The following is a 17,718-nucleotide window of genomic DNA, read 5'->3' as shown; positions in this document are numbered from 1 at the left end:
AATAAGTATTGAGCATGCTTACTGAAATTTATATAATACTTAGTACAACTAGCTGCATGCATTGCTTGGGTGTGATCTTTGATCCATTTTTTCACACAAACTGTCTTCAAATCTTAAAGGTTTCAGAGTGAACTCAGATTTTCAGTTCTTTCCAAAGATTTATAAAAGGATTCAAGGCGGGGCCATTTCAGAAGATTTCTTTTCTTTCTCCAACTGAGAATTTTCTTTCTGTGTGTTTTGGAATTGTCTGGCATTGTCTACCCTCGTTTTACATGCAGCATCATGGCTGATGGCAACAGTTCAAGGATGTCTTGGTACATTACTCCATTTATCCTTCCTTTAGTTATATGAAGTCTGCCAAGCTTGAGCATGACCATATGCTGAAAACAATCCCCAGGATAGCGTTTCTACCTCCAAACTTGGTTGGTATTGTGTTTTTGAGGTGCCATTTCTCCTCCTCCTCCACAATGTGGCCAGTGAGATTAAGAGAGTATAATTTTGGTCTCATTTGACAAGACTATGTTCACCCAGTAGATCATTGGCTGGAAATTTATTTCTCAGCAATGGAGTGAGCTGAAAAATAACAAAAGTTTTGTGGCCTGGACAAGTAGCCCTCAAGGATCTGTTATTTGTAAGGTTACAGTAACCTTTAAGAACACTGTGAGTGATGTTATAAAAATAAACAGGTTTTTACCGTTACTATTTCACAAAGGTGTAAAAAAGGAATGTCCACAATTTAGACTATTTAAATGTAGGATATTTTATTAAAACAATTTAGCAGGAGCAAAGCAAAAGCACAACCAAAAAATCATGATCACATAATCAAATTGTATTTAATTATACTTATCCAATTAATCTAACCTGAGCTAATGCTCATTTCTAATACTAATCTCGAAAGGACAGCTGCTGAAGAGAGAATGGGTATGCCTTGGCTAGGGATGGGAATTGATAAGAATTTAGCAATTCCGATTCCATTATCGATATCATCGATGTTTATTCTTTATTGATTCTCATTGGTTCGACTTTGATCTACAGGGTCTCAAGGGATCTGGGTCAGGCAACAGCTTGATTGGCTCCACTTTGAGAGTCACCACCATCTCTAAGCACTTTGAGAGTTTCATTCATCTCTATACATTCATGCAACTGACTTATGCTGAGTGGTTAAATTTTTGTCCATGTTGGAGGTGTTTCCCGTTTGTGTTGTGGTCACTGTTGGGGTCATTACTCAAAAAAGTAATTATTGCACATATTGCACATAACACTTGTCTTAAAAGTGATGCAGTACCTTACTTTATTACACCCAGGATAAAGACATTTGTTATACTACTATTTACCTTCATGTTATTCTATGAAATAATATAATTACCATTTAACAATATAAAGCTGAGGCTACAGCGCCACACACCAACACAAATCCTATGCTAATGAGGACACACATATCTTTCTCTTACTATTTAGGTATAAACACAAAGCCGACAACACAAACCAAAGATGAAAACCAGCACAAAGACATTCAACGCGATTGTCACAGTGATTCTAATGTAGAAGCGTGAACAGGTAGAAACGGAGCCTGCAGCCACACTGTTCATCAGTTTGTTACCTGTTGAAGTTCAGCAGCGGCTGGCTTCACCGCAAATAACACAAATAATTACTCAGCTTTAACATTTCTCTGTGTTCTTGAGAGCAGTCTCCACTTTACCATCGCGCTCTCATCCTTTTGTGCAATAAAAATAAAAGTAATGTCCATAGCCACACTGTAGTTTTCCCCAGTATTTTCCCGTCAGTTTCTTGGACATTAAAGGATTAAAACAAATTATCACACACTTGAGAGCAAGCCTCTGTTTTGAACTGTTTGGCATGGGTGGCCCAGGCAAGGAGGACTCAGCCACCCTTCTAAAAACCCTCAGCGCTTGGTTTGCTCAATCATTAGCTTTGCCGTTAGTTCAGCCTGTAGTCCAGGCAGCCATCAGCTCAGTCACCTACTCAGGTTACAGTTCAGCCTTCTTCCCAACCACCAGCTCCACTTCCACAGTTGTCACTACAGTCACCCGCTCAGGCTCCAGTTCAGTCTCCTGTTCCATCTCCTGTAGCCCAGCCTCCTGCTCAGTCGCCCCTAGTTCAGTCTCCTGCTAAGTCACCCTTAGCTCAGCCATCTCCCCAGTGTGCAGCTCAACCGTTAACACAGCCCCTAGCTCAGTCATCTACTCCACCACCTGCTCCACTCTCACCTCAACCATCACTTTGGTTATCAGCTCAGTCTCCTGCTCTGCTAATTGTAGCTCGGGCTCAGCAGCGCAGCCAGCAACTCAGTTAAACATCTGGTCGTTAGCTCACCCACCAATTCTGTTTGTCACTCCACCACCTGGTCAGCTACACACTCAGCCAGGGGTCCCAATACCTTCTGGCCCTGCTTCTGCTCCTGCTGGAGGCTCGAGTGAGCCAGTCCAGCACTCCGCGGCTCCCATGGCGCTGTCTGTCTCCGCTGGCAGTTCAAGAGAACTGTTTCAGCCGTCTGTCTCGGCAGGAGGGTCCAAGGGGCCCGTTCAGCATTTTGTCTTGGCTGGAGGGTCCGAGGGGCCGCTTCAGCTGTCTCTTGTCTCCGCTGGAGGGTCCGAGGGGCCCATTCAGCAACTTGGCTCCCCTGGAGGGTCCAAGGGGCCCGTTCAGCCGCCTTCAGCCTCCGCTGGAGGGTCTGAGGGACCACTTCAGCCATCTCTTGCCTCTGCTGGAGGTTCTGAGGGGCCCGTTCAGCAGCCTATCTCCGCTGGAGTGTCCGAGGGGCCGCTTTAGCCTTTGTCTGCCTCCGCTGGAGGGTCCAAGCGGCCCGTCCAGCCTTCGCCGTTGCCTTCAGTAATACGTCTATTACCGAATCCTCAGTATATTTCACAAAAATAAGTCTGCAACCATTTTCAGAGAGCTCTTTGCTTTTACCTATAATCAGGTTCTGTGACAGCTTAGTAATGACAAACCCTTTTATAGGCAATTAGTTAGGCTTGAACAAGCTTCTATTATTTACACTGATAAAGGTAGGATTGCTTTCTAAATAAAGACTGATTTCAACTGGTTTGTCGGCTTTCTTTGACTTTTTACACCTTGTTTAAGGAGCTTGGAAAGAAAGTGATTGGACTTTAATTTTATAAAAGATGTTTCACAAAGAAGAGTCACTAAAGAGGCCATGTGTTTCCACTGTGAACAACCCTCTTTGAATGGATAATTCAAGTGCATTTGAGGCTAAAAGTATTCACATTCATACTGATCCACAGGTTTAAATCTGATTAAGTCCTTTCAGAGTCAATTCAATTCAATTTTATTTATATAGCGCCAAATCACAACAACAGTCGCCTCAAGGCGCTTTATATTGTAAGGTAGACCCTACAATAATACATACAGAGAAAAACCCAACATGACCCCTATGAGCAAGCACTTTGGCGACAGTGGGAAGGAAAAACTCCCTTTTAACAGGAAGAAACCTCCGGCAGAACCAGGCTCAGGGAGGGGCGGGGCCATCTGCTGCGGTTGAGGTGAGAGAAGGAAAACAGGATAAAGACATGCTGTGGAAGAGAGACAGAGATTAATAGCAGGTACAATTCAATGCAGAGAGGTCTATTAACACATAGTGAGTGAGAAAGGTGACTGGAAAGGAAAAACTCAATGCATCATCATGGGAATCCCCGGCAGCCTACGTCTATTGCAGCATAACTAAGGGAGGATTCAGGGTCACCTGGTCCAGCCCTAATATGCTTTAGCAAAAAGGAAAGTTTGAAGCCTAATCTTAAAAGTAGAGAGAGTTCCACAGAAGAGGGGCCTGAAAACTGAAGGCTCTGCCTCCCATTCTACTTTTAAATACTCTAGGAACAACAAGTAAGCCTGCAGTGTGAGAGCGAAGTGCTCCAATAGGGTGATATGGTACGAGTCCTCTCTATTTTCAAGTTTTTCTGTTATAGTAAGTTAAAAGTCTCAGTTCAGCTCATCAACTGAATGAAAGAACCTTTTTTTCTGCCACAACACATTTTAAACACAATCTTCCTTTTCATTTGCAAGCTCTTTTTTTACATTGACATTAATGTTAGTGGGGCTAACTGCTATGAGACAATATATTTATATGGTTTTTTTTAAAAAAGTGTGATTACTGTGCATTTGAGTGTTCATCAGTGTGTGAAATTTAGTATATATACAAGGCTGAACAGAAAAGCTTAATTATGTAAGCTGTAATTTGAAAAACACAAAGCTTTTTACTTGTAGTGTCACAGCAATTCTGAATGTCTGTGTCAATGAAAAGACTATGCACAGTGGCTTTGAGATGAAACTTCGACATCATTAAAAAAGACTTTGTAAATTGTCCCAAATCTCTGTTTATTGTCAGGTGTATATTGAAATATTACACATTTTTCTGTGCCCTCAGACTTTTTGAACCACACAGAATATGATCCATTTCAGCTTATATACTGTAATCTTATTCACCTTTGACTATTTCTGGCAGATATATTAATAACTGGTTTTTATTTGAAATTTGAACCAAAAGAAAGGCCTTCCTGCAGGAATGTGGAGCTGCACAAGAGCAGCACATGTAGCACTGTGTGTGGTATAAGCAGACAGGAGTCTCAGAATCATGGGAAATGTAGTGAGGAACTGTGATTAGCTACAGTGACAAACCCTAAGAGAAAACCTAGAAAACGGAGGATGTACAGCTTAATTTCTGGCCCTTATAACCTATCCCCAGCTGCACAGTGTGTAAGTTACCAGCAGCACCTTTATTTCTCTCAGGTCCTGAAAGATTTGTGCCTCCATCCCAGTCTTTCCATTTCTCCCAGTCTACCTCGCAAAAAGGGTTCTACTGAGCACACAGTGCCTGCGTCATTCCTTTCAGCAGATGGAGATGAGAAGGAGGGGGAGGGTAAGACAGAGTGAGAAAGGGGTGGAAGAAGAGGGAGCCATATGTCTACTCTGCATCAGTGTCAACATCACTGCCACGCGAGCCTTCGTCACCGGAAAACAACAAGGAACATCGTCACACAGGAGAGCTTAAAAGAACAATCATCAATAGCAGCAGCAGCCGCAGCAGCGGCTCCTCCTTCACCAGACGTGCATCCACAAATTGGGCAAGAAGCTTGAAATTGAGCATCTAAACACTGTCCTAGACAGGAGAAGCTCTTCTAGGCATGACCTGAGAGGAGCGGCAGCTAGTCATCGAGCTCTCTCGCTCCATCAACATGGGTAACCAAGAGACAAAGCAAAAGAAAGCTGCAGCAGCATCAAGCAACGGAAGCTACCCATCGCTAGATGAAGGATGGAGAGAGGGAGGAGGGGACGTAAAAAAAGGAGGAAAGAAACTCCATGGTAAACATGGAGGTAAAGGAACAGGCAGTGCAGGAGGAAGGGGAGTGACGAATGGCACAGGACTAGGTAAAAACAAAAATAAATCAGAGTCCAAGTCTTCTGTTTTCTCCATCCGGAAGCGAAAGGGTAACTTTAAAGGAAAAGGAGACGCATGTTCGTCAGTGAAAGGCTCAAAAGAGGACGTTTTAGCATCTCAGCACGATGAGCTGGACAGCACAAAAACACCTGATCTGTCTGCAGATGAGCTGGGGCAGTCGGACACTGAGGCTGCCTTTCCTGAGAAGAGAAAGAAGCAGGGGAAAAGGGATGGAGATGAGAGAGACGAGAAGCATGAGATGCAGCAGAAAGCGTCGACAGCAAACTCTCCCGCAGAAGATGGAGGGCAAAAGGGAGGGAGCTCGGGATCAGACACCGATATCTACAGTTTCCACTCAGCAGCTGACCATGAGGATTTGCTTGCGGATATCCAGCTCGCTATAAGGCTCCAGCACCAGCAGCATGGGGGGGTTACCTCAATTGTGGAAACACAAGGAGGGGGAGGAAGGAATCTAATTTGGGGGGAAGGAAAGGATAGGAGGAAACAGAGTAATGGGGTAGTTAAATTAACTCCTCCTGAGGTGCTTGACCTGACCCCAGAATTAGAGCTGGGGTCTGATGCCTTGTCATTCCTGGAGGGAGGATCTATTATTGGCTCTGTCAAGCAAAACGAGCCGCTTCCCACACAGAATAGCCCCTTCAATGCAGAGGTTAATCAGAAGAACGAGGACAGGCATCTGGAGCTAAAGGGGCAGGGGGAAAGAGAAGCTGCTCTTTGTGTTTCCACAGGCACAAAAGACCAGCATGCTTTGCTTCAGCAGCGCCCTCACACAGATATTTCCATAGCTACAGAAGGGGGGGCAACAGTCTGCCCAGTGACCATGACAACTGTTGGTAACAGTTTCCACAATCTTACATTTGACAGCACTGGGAAAATCACAGGGGAAGAGGAGGGAGCAAGTGCTGAAACCCAACAGGAGGAGGAGAGGGAGCTTGAGATGGATGCTAATCTCAGTCTTTCACTGGCAGACGACAACCATAAAAGTCCTGAGCCTCTAGAGGGACTGAGTTCAAGAACTGTATTTGAAGAAGGTGAGATTCACTTAGGCTCAGGTACCAGCGCTGAGTCTCTTGAGGACTGCTTGAGTGCTGACTCTGAACCCAGCCCCTCTACCAGCACCAAGGCTTCCCCCTCCAACCAGCAGTTAAGGAGGAGCAGCGCCTGCTTTAGCCCACTACTTCCTCAGGAGAGCCCCACATTGGCCAAACGTCTCCTCAGGTCTGCCCACCCCTCCACCTCCTCTAGTCCTGTGGTGAAACCCTACCCTCCCATCTTCCCGTCCTACATCAAAACCACTACAAGACAGCTCAGTTCCCCGGGGCACTCACCATCCCACAGCCCCCTATCCCCACGCAGAGCTCACCATAACTTTCACAGGTACTGGTTGTTTTCATGGCTGATACTGGTTCTAGAATTTTAAAGCACTGTAATGTCAAAATGATCATATGAGACCTAATTTAAAACATAACATCTAACAAGATTAGCCTCTTTAGCACATACAAAAAACTTAAATCTTAGCCCCACATGGATTAAAACAGACTATATTCTTTTAGTTTTCATCATTTCTCTTATTTTCAAGAATAATCTCAGCATTTTGGCTGTTATTTTCATTGTTTTAGAAACATAGGTTTGTGGCAAAGTGGCACTGAGCAGTTTTATTGTAGTAAAAGGCATTAATAATGAGAGATCAGCCAGGCCGTAAGCAAACCACTATATCAAGGACGTATTTACAGTGGATAAAATAAGTACTGTATACGTTACCAGTTTTCTACAAAAATATATTTCTAAAGGAGCTATTGACATGAAATTCTCACCAGATGTTGGTAACAACCCATCCAATTCACACATGCAAAGAAGTCAAACTATAGTTGTGCATAAATTAAGGTATTTGTAATAATGAGAAATGACACAGGAAAAAAGTATTGAACAAACTTGCTGAAAGCGTTTTAATACTTTGTACAAATGTCCTTGTTAGTGATGGCAGTTTCATGGAGTTGCATGGAGGAAATAGTCGTATGCTTTGCTCAAGTGTGATTTTGGCCCACACAAACAGTCTTTAAATTTTGAGTGCTCCATGGGACCCTTCTATGAACTCAGAGCTTTAGTTCTTTTCATAAATTTTCAGTTGCATTTAGGGTCAGGAGGATTCAAGCCATTTTATTTTCTTTCTCTGAAACTTTTAGTTTTCTTGTTTTCTTCTGTGTTTCGGATCATTGCCTTGTTGAAATGTGCACCCTCATTTCATCTTCATTATCCTGGCAGATGGCAACAGATTTTTATCAAGAATATCTTGGTACATATTTCCATTCATCCTTCCTTTAATTATATGAAACATGCCAGTGTGGTATGCTGAAAAACAACCCCACACCATGATGTTCCCCCCTCCATACTTCACTGTTGGTGTTTTTGGGGTGATATGCAGCATGTTTGACCCCCAAACAGTTCTCCCAGTATTCCACTCGTCTAAATGTTGTTAAGCAAACTTTAAATGTGCTTCAACATGCTTTTTCTTCATTAATTGAGTCTTGCATGGTGAGCAATGGCTGTAAATGGTAAATGGACTGGCTCTTATATAGCGCGTTTCTACTCTTCTGAGCACTCAAAGTGCTTTACACAACTTGTGCATTCACCCATTCGCACAAGCACATTTTTTCTAAGTGCTTTCTAAGTAACATTCACACACACTCATACTCCGATGGATGCATCGGAGAGCAATTTGGGGTTAGTATCTTGCCCAAGGATATTTGGCATGCAGCCTAAGGGAAGCCAGGAATCGAACCACCAACCTTCCGATCAGTAGATGACCTGCTCTACTGCCTGAGCTGGCTGTAGGGAGGTCATGGCAGTTGAGTGCATTGCTTATTGTTTTCTAAAACAATTGCACCTTAATGCTCCACAAGTGGTCCTTGGCACTTGGAGAACTCTCCTGACGATTCTTTTCACTCCGCTGTCTAATCTGGACCTAACTGGCTCATATTAATTTGCACTAAGTGGCAGAATTGCAGCACGGTGGCACGGTGGTTAGCACTGTTGCCGCACAGCAAGAAGGTCCTGAGTTCAATTCCACCATCAGGCCGGGGTCTTTCTGTGTGGAGTTTGCATGTTCTCCCTGTGTTTGCGTGGGTTCCCTCCGGGTACTCCGGCTTCCTCCCACCGTCCAAAGACATGCAGTTTGAGGGGATAGGTTAATTGGATAATCCAAAATTGTCACTAGGTGTTAATGTGAGCGTGAATGGTTGTCTGTTCCTGTGTGTTGGCCCTGCGACAGACTGGTGACCTGTCCAGGGTGTACCCCGCCTCTCGCCCTATGACAGCTGGGATAGGCTCCAGCGCCCCCCGCGACCCTGGAAAGGATAAGCGGAAGCGAATGGATGGATGGATGGCAGAATTGCTTTTTAATCACTCCTGTTTAAGCTCACTGTGCTCACCATACTTGTAAGCTTGCACAGTTTTTTCTGCATTGAGCAAATTTATGAAATATTATAGATGTTTTAACTTTTACTAATTTAGTGCATTTTTCAGCTCCAGTCTCAAACAAGGAATCTTTCACATCTTTTCACTATTTCACAAAGTTGGAGAACCTTCTTTATTTTAAAAATAGATCTAGGTAAAATGTTTTTTACAACCTGGCTGGTCATTGGACTGCTTTTTTGGTCAGACTTTGTTATAGTGTTGTTACCATGCCACAAGCTCTTTGAAAATGACTTACTATTACTATTGATATCTGCTATGTAAGAAAAGCTATAACACATTAACTCTTACCTTGGTCCATCTCTAAGGACAACATTTTTCTCAACAAACCATTGTGAGGTAATACAGTAGTTTAATGTGTCAGTTCACTTATTATTGGATGCAAATCATCTTTCTTACTTATTACTTCCTCCAAACCATCAACGTGTCTTTTAGACCCCATTCCTACAAAACTGCTCAAAGAAGTCCTGCCATTAATTAATTCTTCGATCTTAAATATGATCAACCTCTCTCTAATAATCGGCTATGTACCACAGGCCTTCAAGGTGGCTGTAGTTAAACCTTTACTTAAAAAGCCATCTCTAGACCCAGCTGTCTTAGCTAATTATAGGCCAATCTCCAACCTTCCTTTCATATCAAAAATCCTTGAAAGAGTAGTTGTCAAACAGCTAACAGATCATCTGCAGAGGAATGGCTTATTTGAAGAGTTTCAGTCAGGTTTCAGAGCTCATCACAGCACAGAAACAGCTTTAGTGAAGGTTACAAATGATCTTCTTATGGCCTCTGACAGTGGACTCATCTCTGTGCTTGTCCTGCTAGACCTCAGTGCTGCGTTTGATACTGTTGACCATAATATCCTATTAGAGCGATTAGAACATGCTGTAGGTATTACAGGTACTGCACTGCAGTGGTTTGTATCATATCTATCTAATAGACTCCAATTTGTTCAAGTAAATGGAGAGTCCTCTTCACACACTAAGGTTAAATATGGTGTTCCACAGGGTTCAGTGCTAGGACCAATTCTATTTACATTATACATGCTTCCCTTAGGCAGCATCATTAGAAGACATAGCATAAATTTTCACTGCTATGCAGATGACACGCAGCTCTATCTATCCATGAAGCCAGGTAACACACACCAATTAGTGAAACTGCAGGAATGTCTTAAAGACATAAAGACCTGGATGGCCGCTAACTTTCTGCTTCTTAATTCAGATAAAACTGAGGTTATTGTACTCGGCCCTGAAAATCTTAGAAATATGGTATCTAAGCAGATTCTTACTCTGGATGGCATTACCTCGGCCTCCAGTAACACTGTGAGGAACCTTGGAGTCATTTTTGACCAGGACATGTCCTTCAATGCACATATTAAACAAATATGTAAGACTGCTTTCTTCCATTTGCGCAACATCTCTAAAATTAGAAATATCCTGTCTCAGAGTGATGCTGAAAAACTAGTTCATGCATTTATTACTTCCAGGCTGGACTACTGTAATTCTTTATTATCAGGATGTCCTAAAAACTCACTGAAAAGCCTTCAGCTGATCCAAAATGCTGCAGCAAGGGTACTGACAGGGACTAGAAAGAGAGAGCATATTTCTCCTGTTTTGGCTTCCCTTCATTGGCTTCCTGTTAAATCCAGAATTGAATTCAAAATCCTGCTCCTCACATACAAAGTCTTAAATAATCAGGCCCCATCTTATCTTAATGACCTTGTAGTACCATATCACCCTATTAGAGCACTTCGCTCTTGCACTGCAGGCCTACTTGTTGTTCCTAGAGTATTTAAAAGTAGAATGGGAGGCAGAGCCTTCAGTTTTCAGGCCCCTCTTCTGTGGAACCAGCTTCCAGTTTGGATTCGGGAGACAGACACTATCTCTACTTTCAAGATTAGGCTTAAAACTTTCCTTTTCGCTAAAGCATATAGTTAGGGCTGGACCAGGTGACCCTGAATCCTCCCTTAGTTATGCTGCAATAGACGTAGGCTGCCGGGGATTCCCATGATGCATTGAGTTTTTCCCTTCCACTCACCTTTCTCACTCACTATGTGTTAATAGACCTCTCTGCATCGAATCATATCTGTTATTAATCTCTGTCTCTCTTCCACAGCATGTCTTTATCCTGTTTTCCTTCTTCACCCCAACCGGTCGCAGCAGATGGCCGCCCCTCCCTGAGCCTGGTTCTGCCGGAGGTTTCTTCCTGTTAAAAGGGAGTTTTTCCTTCCCACTGTCGCCAAAGTGCTTGCTCATAGGGGGTCATATGATTGTTGGGCTTTTCTCTGTATTTATTATTGTGCTATCTACTGTACAATATAAAGCGCCTTGAGGCGACTTTTGTTGTGATTTGGCGCTATATAAATAAAATTGAATTGAATTGAATTGAATTGAATTGAATCTTTCTGTGATATTTTGGATGATCTCAGTGTGTCTACAAGAAGGAAATGGTCCACAGAGGCTATACGTTTTTGTACTAAGCTGTAAATGTGCTTTTTAATGTTTAGTTGAGCACTTTATGTTAATGGAGAGGATTTCTTCTGATTTCTTCCATTTTAAGTCAGTTTGCTTAAAATGGAAGAAATCAGAAAACTTACTGTGGAAGGTAAAACTAACTGTATACACACTGCAAGAAATTCACTTGCAAAGCTAAGCTAACCGGGAACATAAATGTTACAGGATGATGGCTGAAGGTCGGCAGGTGCGCAGAAAACGCTCCAGAAGTCTTGCTAGCCCTTTGAGTCGCTCAGCTGACTGGACAGAGGAACTAGACAGGCGATTGAGAGGCAGGGAGGAAGATGGAGGAGGCTCACTGAGCTCAGGAGAATATTTGGGGGGCCACACAGGAGGAGGCAGCCAGCCCATCTGTGGAACGAGAAGATTTTCATGTGGACAAGTATCTACTTGTGGTTTTCAGGATGTCTTTACAGGTGAGTATTAAACAGTGTTAGAAATTAGTTTTTGGAGATCAGTTTCATTTTTAAAACTGTGTTTGAACATGTGTGTGTGGAAGCAGGAATTATTTAACTTCTTATTAGTCGAAAGGGTTAATACTATATGCAAGGTCCTATATCAGGTCCCTATATCACTCTGGGAATATTAAAAGAGTTTAAAAAAATCTATATGAACTTCTGTCAAGCTGTTTGACATCAGTAAAGGCCAGATGGCTCTGCTTGCTGCTAGTGAGGTGCTGCTAATGAAACTGGGAACTTCATGGCAATAATATGAAGCAAACAGACTCCATTGGGCTACATTTGGATCAAATCTGACAGGCAAATCATAACCAAATTTTCAATGGCGGTTCTGGGATAAATAAATCTCATGACTGGCAAATCAGATGTACTCCGAAAACAACAACCACGGTGTTATGGTACATATCTGCTCCTATTGAACAGGAAGGCTGGTATAGCAGACTGACTTCATATTCTGGCAACATTTATTCAGGCTTTAGTGACAGTGCTGGGATGCAACTTTATATTATTGGATAGAACTGATATTAAGAAAGCTTAACTTTGAAGACATAAAAAGTGATATACCACAATACATGTTATTGTAATACACTGATTATAATGCAGTGATATTGTATTTTATCATATCATGGGGTATCTGGTGATTCCCACCTCTATAAGGCAGTGGAAACAGCTAGAGAAAACAAGACACACTGGATCAGAAGATGAGACAAGGGTGAAATAAAACTAAAAGCAAGGCAAAAGGTAAAAATAACTATCCAAATAAAACAGGGTTTGATATGTGATGACCAAACAGGGAAACACAGACACAACTTAGTATAGGAGAACTCACAAATAAAGACAGAACAAGAAACACTGAAGAAATAATCTAATCACAACCAGAAAGTGAAAACAAGACTAACTGGACTAAGGACAATATATGAAAAAAAAGGTAAAAACTCAGCAAACCGAGAATCAAAAAGTCCAAAATGTCAACAGCATCTGGGCAACGACTCGGGACCATTGCACATAGTGGGTAATGTCTAGCTGGAACCTCAGTAAGGTGGTGTAGCAGTTGTGGTACATGTAGGTACTTTGCTTTAATATGGCAACCTCATACTAAAATGTGAAAAACGCAATTCTGGTTCACAATACAAAACATGTTAGCGATAGACTGGCGAGCCGTTCAGTTTCCCACAACCCTTAATTGTGTAAACAGAGGAAAATCAGTGGATGGATGGAAACAAACAAACAAACAACAGATATTATAAAAGGAAAATGTTTGGATAGATGGAAGATCTCAAAGCACCAGGATAGAAAACTCAAAGACAATAGAAAGTCCACAAACAACCCCACAAACCAACCAAAACAGAAAAACAAATGTGTAGACACAGATGTCAGTGTTTGTGACAGATCTGTAAGAATTATACGGAATAAAATTATATTTACATTCAAAAAATCAAAGGAAAAGTAGACGGTTGAGTGCCATTGTTGAGTCATAAATTTGCACTAGTAAAAGAAATGATGCTGTCATCACAACAGTAAATTCAGAACATGGGATTGGTGATGATGATGTCATTTTTCAGGATAATAATGGATTTTGTCAATGACAGTGTCAAACCCCTTCTTTAAAAAATACATATCTTTTTTAAAGAAGGTGAAGTGAAGACTCCATGACAAAGCTCCACGCAGCAAAGCTGATGTCAGCTACTAGCTGAGAAAAGTGGAACCAGGTTGGTGGAGATGCAGGTTTCATTAGTGAAAAAGCTGATTTTTTTAATGATAATTCCACTTTTTTTCTGAACAGTAACTGAATACATATTTTTCTTCTTCGAATTCATCTGGAAAATAAAAGTTTGTGAGAGGTACGCGTCAGAAAAATCTAAATATTCTGCTATATAACAAAAATAACTATTTGCCACAAAGTAAAAAAAACAAAACAAAAGAAAACTGAATGACCATCCGACAAATATGGCGATTTTTGCCTGGAGTTGTACACAATTGATCAGTGAACAGTTTCAGTTAAAATATCCTTTTTTGATCCATCTCTGCCTTTAGCCCAATCTAAGTATTAGGAGTAGGTAGCCAGTGCACATTATGGTAGCCTGATACGAATCTTTGTGCCATTGTACATCCCACACAAATTCTGTTTTCTCCCTGATGTCCAGGTCGAACTCTTCTGGAGAAGCTGTTCTTGCAACAGCAAGCGGATGAGCCAGAGGAGGCTGAGAGGCTCTGCTCTAGGATCTTAGCAATGGGCCTCCTGCTGCCATTCACAGACTGCTTCAGAGAACAGCTGGGGGGAAGCACTACCCACATCACCTCCACTGCATCACCCAAGTTCGATGTATGTAGTTTTACAACACACCCCTATCTTCTTATGTTAGCAGTGAATTCTTTTCATTGTCATATTTTATGGGAGGCTATTTCAGATGAAAAAGGGCATGTGTTGGCATTATCATTATTCTAAATGATAGACAGTGTTGGGAAGGTTACTTTAAACTTGTATTCCACTACAGATTACAGAATACATATCCCAAAATGTAGTTTGTAACGTATTCTGTTGAGTTACCCAATGAGAGTAACGTATTCTGAATACTTTGGATTACTTAATATAATGTCATGCTTCTCACATGAATGTACTATTGCTGTGTGATTTATTACTATTACTGAACTGCACATGATTATTTGCAGCTAGCAGGTTGTTAATGTTATTCATCAAGTTTAACGGTCTGCAGTGTATGAACTAACCTCAGCTAACGCCAGCTAACAGTGTTAGCTCGGTGGTGAGTAAACTTCACTAATATTAATAAATCACACAGCAATAGTACATCAAAGACACTGAAGTGACACATAACCCAGGTAGCTACCACAGCTAAAACAAGGTAGTTGCAGTAGACAAATGTTAGTTTTTAAAAAGAACTTACTTCCAGATGTTTGTTTAGGTTGGGTTCTTTTGAGAGCAGCTTGGTTGCTAGCAAACAGAGTTTACATTGAAGGGTCAGATTCCGCCCATTCCTTGCTTCTTTAAATATGAAGTGGTGTCGGAATTTCCAAGTAAGAAATGCATTCCTGCCCGTGCACTGCTGGCTCTGTTGTGCTGGCTCTAGGTCCATTGTGTAACTGATGCCAACAACATTAACATCCCACAAAAGGCAACCTGATGCACCTGCATATTTGATGAATAGGATGGAGACTGTGCCACTGTTGTTTATTCAACCTGAAAGTTTTTTAACTGTATACCAAAGGGAATGCCAAAGAAATGAAGAACAACAGCCTCTTGTTTGAATCTTCTGTGCTCAGTGATTTTCGCTGATTAAAAACAGAAACAAAGTTCATCCAGCTGCACTGACTTCTGGCATAGAAATGGTGAAACTCTCAATGAACAAAATGTTACTTTCAATGAAATGGTACTGAAGAGTGTGTAGAATTAGTGATTTTTCAGAAAACTGTACTGTCTGTATACTATATAGCAAATGATGAGTTAGTTAAGCTGGACTTGGTGTTGTCCTTACAATTAGGGTCACCAGTAATACTGGCTTTAATATAACCAAGCAAACATGTTTTAAGAATAAACAGAAGGCATGATGCACAAAGGTACTAAACGTTCCACACAGGATCAACTCATGAACAGGAAAAGGAAAACACATTTTGTGATTTCTAAGCTGTAACTGAAAGTTTGACTGGACTTTGTACACAAGACTTGAGTTGCACAGCTCTCTAAAAATGAGTATTTATGATTGTCAGTTGCAAATGTGGAGATTTATTTGTGAAATGACGATCAGTGCAACTGTAACTGTTTTAAAAAAGATATGTTTACTTAGCATGACCAGCTTTACACATGGGCAGCTGTCAACCAGCCACCACACTCTTTGGATCTCTGTGAGGGGAAACAACCAAGTCAGATTAAGGGCCCTTGGCCTCAAGCCAAACCAGGTGGAGATAACAGGAATGGACTTCAATCCGCACAATCAGGTAAGAACAGCACTGCTCTTTAGTCTAATCTGTAGTTCTTGTTGGTGGTTTGTGCATGCCCTAAAACTGATATCTTTCTAATATTTTCATACAGGGTTTATTCTGTGGGTCCTGGCTCTATATAAACAAACAAAAACACATTATTACCATAAGGTTATACCAAACAGTGAAACAAACTAACCCCTTTGTTACAGCTGGGTTTGAATTCTGTATATTATATTACAATTTTTTAAAACTCTTACTCTTATTTTTTGCTAAGTAAGCTTTATATTTTTGATTGTTTTACAATCTTTATGATTTGGTAGGCTAATACACAAACATGTGAAAGATACCAATCTTGTCATCTTGCTTATATAAAAATGCATATAAACATTTTACACTTTCTTCATGGTCATTCATTTCTGGCTTTTGGCTTTACAAAAGCTATTACTCAGAAGATGATTATGATGTAAGAATATGATGTAAGCTAAGAGTGGCAGAAAAGTATGTGAGGTTGGACATTTGAGTCTCTTTCCCAAGGTTTTGTTGGGGTGCAGGCGCTTTATTGATGACTGTATCATTTCTAAGTTTTCTTCCCTTTTTAATTTAAAAAATTCTTCTGGCAATGTTCAGCTCCTTATTAACTCTTTTAATGAACACTAACTTGTCATTCTCAGTCAGGTTGCTCCTATCAGAACTAGGCATTGCTCTGTTAGTTCCCGCACATGCTGGTTAAATGATCAAACTTGTGGTCTTTGACGTTCCTGCCAAAAAGCAGACTGTCTGGTCCACTGTGTTTATTCACTGGTCCACTGGTCTGATTGTCCATCATGAACACTTCAAAGAAAGTCAGTGAAAAAGGCTAGATCCTCTTATTTCAATAATCTTATAAATCATCATAAGAATAATCCAAGTACTATTTGAGACTATTAACAGTATTGTTTCTCGTCCATCTCAGCATGCTGTGTTACTTTCTGATGAAGACTGTAATACTTTTCTCAGTCTCCAAAAGTTGATTCTGTTCATCTGGATGTAACGTTTTCAGTGGGAGAAACGTCCAGATGAACAGAATCAACTTTTGGAGATTTACTTACGTGGATGATTGAGAATGCATCGAGACACTTTTCTCAATCACTTTGTAAATAAGGTGATGGACTTGAGATCCAAAATCTCCTCAAGCGCCTCCCCTTATGAAGATGGCCCTTGGTGTTCTGGGTCATTTACTTCTTTTTCTCCAATCAGACTCAATGACTTAATTACAGTAATACTGTAGGTAAAATGAAATCCTCATCATGCTCCTTAGGTATATTCATTGCTATCTGTCATTAACAGGTAACTCCTCTATTGAAAAAACAGAATCTAGATCCCAGCTCTACTAGTAATTATCGGCCTATTTACAATCACCATTTATAAGCAAATTACTAGAAAAAGAAGAAATCAGAAAATCAGTTCAGGTCCTTACTAGGCAGATTACAGATTGTTGACCCTTTTCAGTCTGACTTTCAAAAGCAGCACTCCACTGAGACTGCTCTCTTAAGGGTCCATAATGATCTATTAATGGCTTCTGATGCAGGGAATCTCAGCCTTCGATACCATTGATCATTGCCCCCCTTAACCTGTGGGGTTCCGTAGGGTTCAGTTTTGGGTCCATTATTATTTTCTTTCTACATGCTTCCTTTAGCTGGAATCAGCATTTCTTATCATTTCTATGCTGATGGCATTCAGCTACATATGTCCTTTAAGCCCCATCACCTGGATAGGTTTTCCAACCTAGTCCAGTGGTTAACTCAGGTTTCTGATTGGCTTTCTAGCAGTTACCTTGTTTTAAACACAAACAAGACTGAGACCATGATCACAGCTCCTCTTGAACTACATTCTAAAATCAGTCAGGTTCTTGCTTTTTTCTGTCCTTCTGCTA

The 17,718-nt window shown here is 41.2% G+C and overlaps 1 protein-coding gene across 4 annotated transcripts in view; it reads left to right on the top strand.

Moving 5' to 3' along the window:
* The first annotated feature begins 4,845 nt into the window (after positions 1–4,845).
* Positions 4,846–17,718, top strand: part of fmn2b (formin 2b) — a 67,348-nt gene continuing 54,475 nt past the window's right edge. Inside the window, exons 1-4 of one of the 4 annotated variants that reach the window (XM_025909538.1) lie at positions 4,846–6,811; positions 11,578–11,828; positions 14,015–14,193; positions 15,671–15,821. In XM_025909538.1, the coding sequence (XP_025765323.1) occupies positions 5,211–6,811; positions 11,578–11,828; positions 14,015–14,193; positions 15,671–15,821 (2,182 nt within the window). In that variant the 5' untranslated portion in view covers positions 4,846–5,210. The remainder of the gene's footprint in view (positions 6,812–11,577; positions 11,829–14,014; positions 14,194–15,670; positions 15,822–17,718) is intronic. The other 3 variants (XR_003221267.1, XM_025909537.1, XM_005463642.3) reach the window with 3 other exon arrangements.

The sequence above is a fragment of the Oreochromis niloticus genome, linkage group LG8 (assembly GCF_001858045.2).
Source record: "Oreochromis niloticus isolate F11D_XX linkage group LG8, O_niloticus_UMD_NMBU, whole genome shotgun sequence".
Classification (NCBI taxonomy): domain Eukaryota; kingdom Metazoa; phylum Chordata; class Actinopteri; order Cichliformes; family Cichlidae; genus Oreochromis; species Oreochromis niloticus.
The sequence above is the reverse complement of the archived record's forward strand: the minus strand, read 5'-3'. Positions and strand labels throughout refer to the sequence as shown.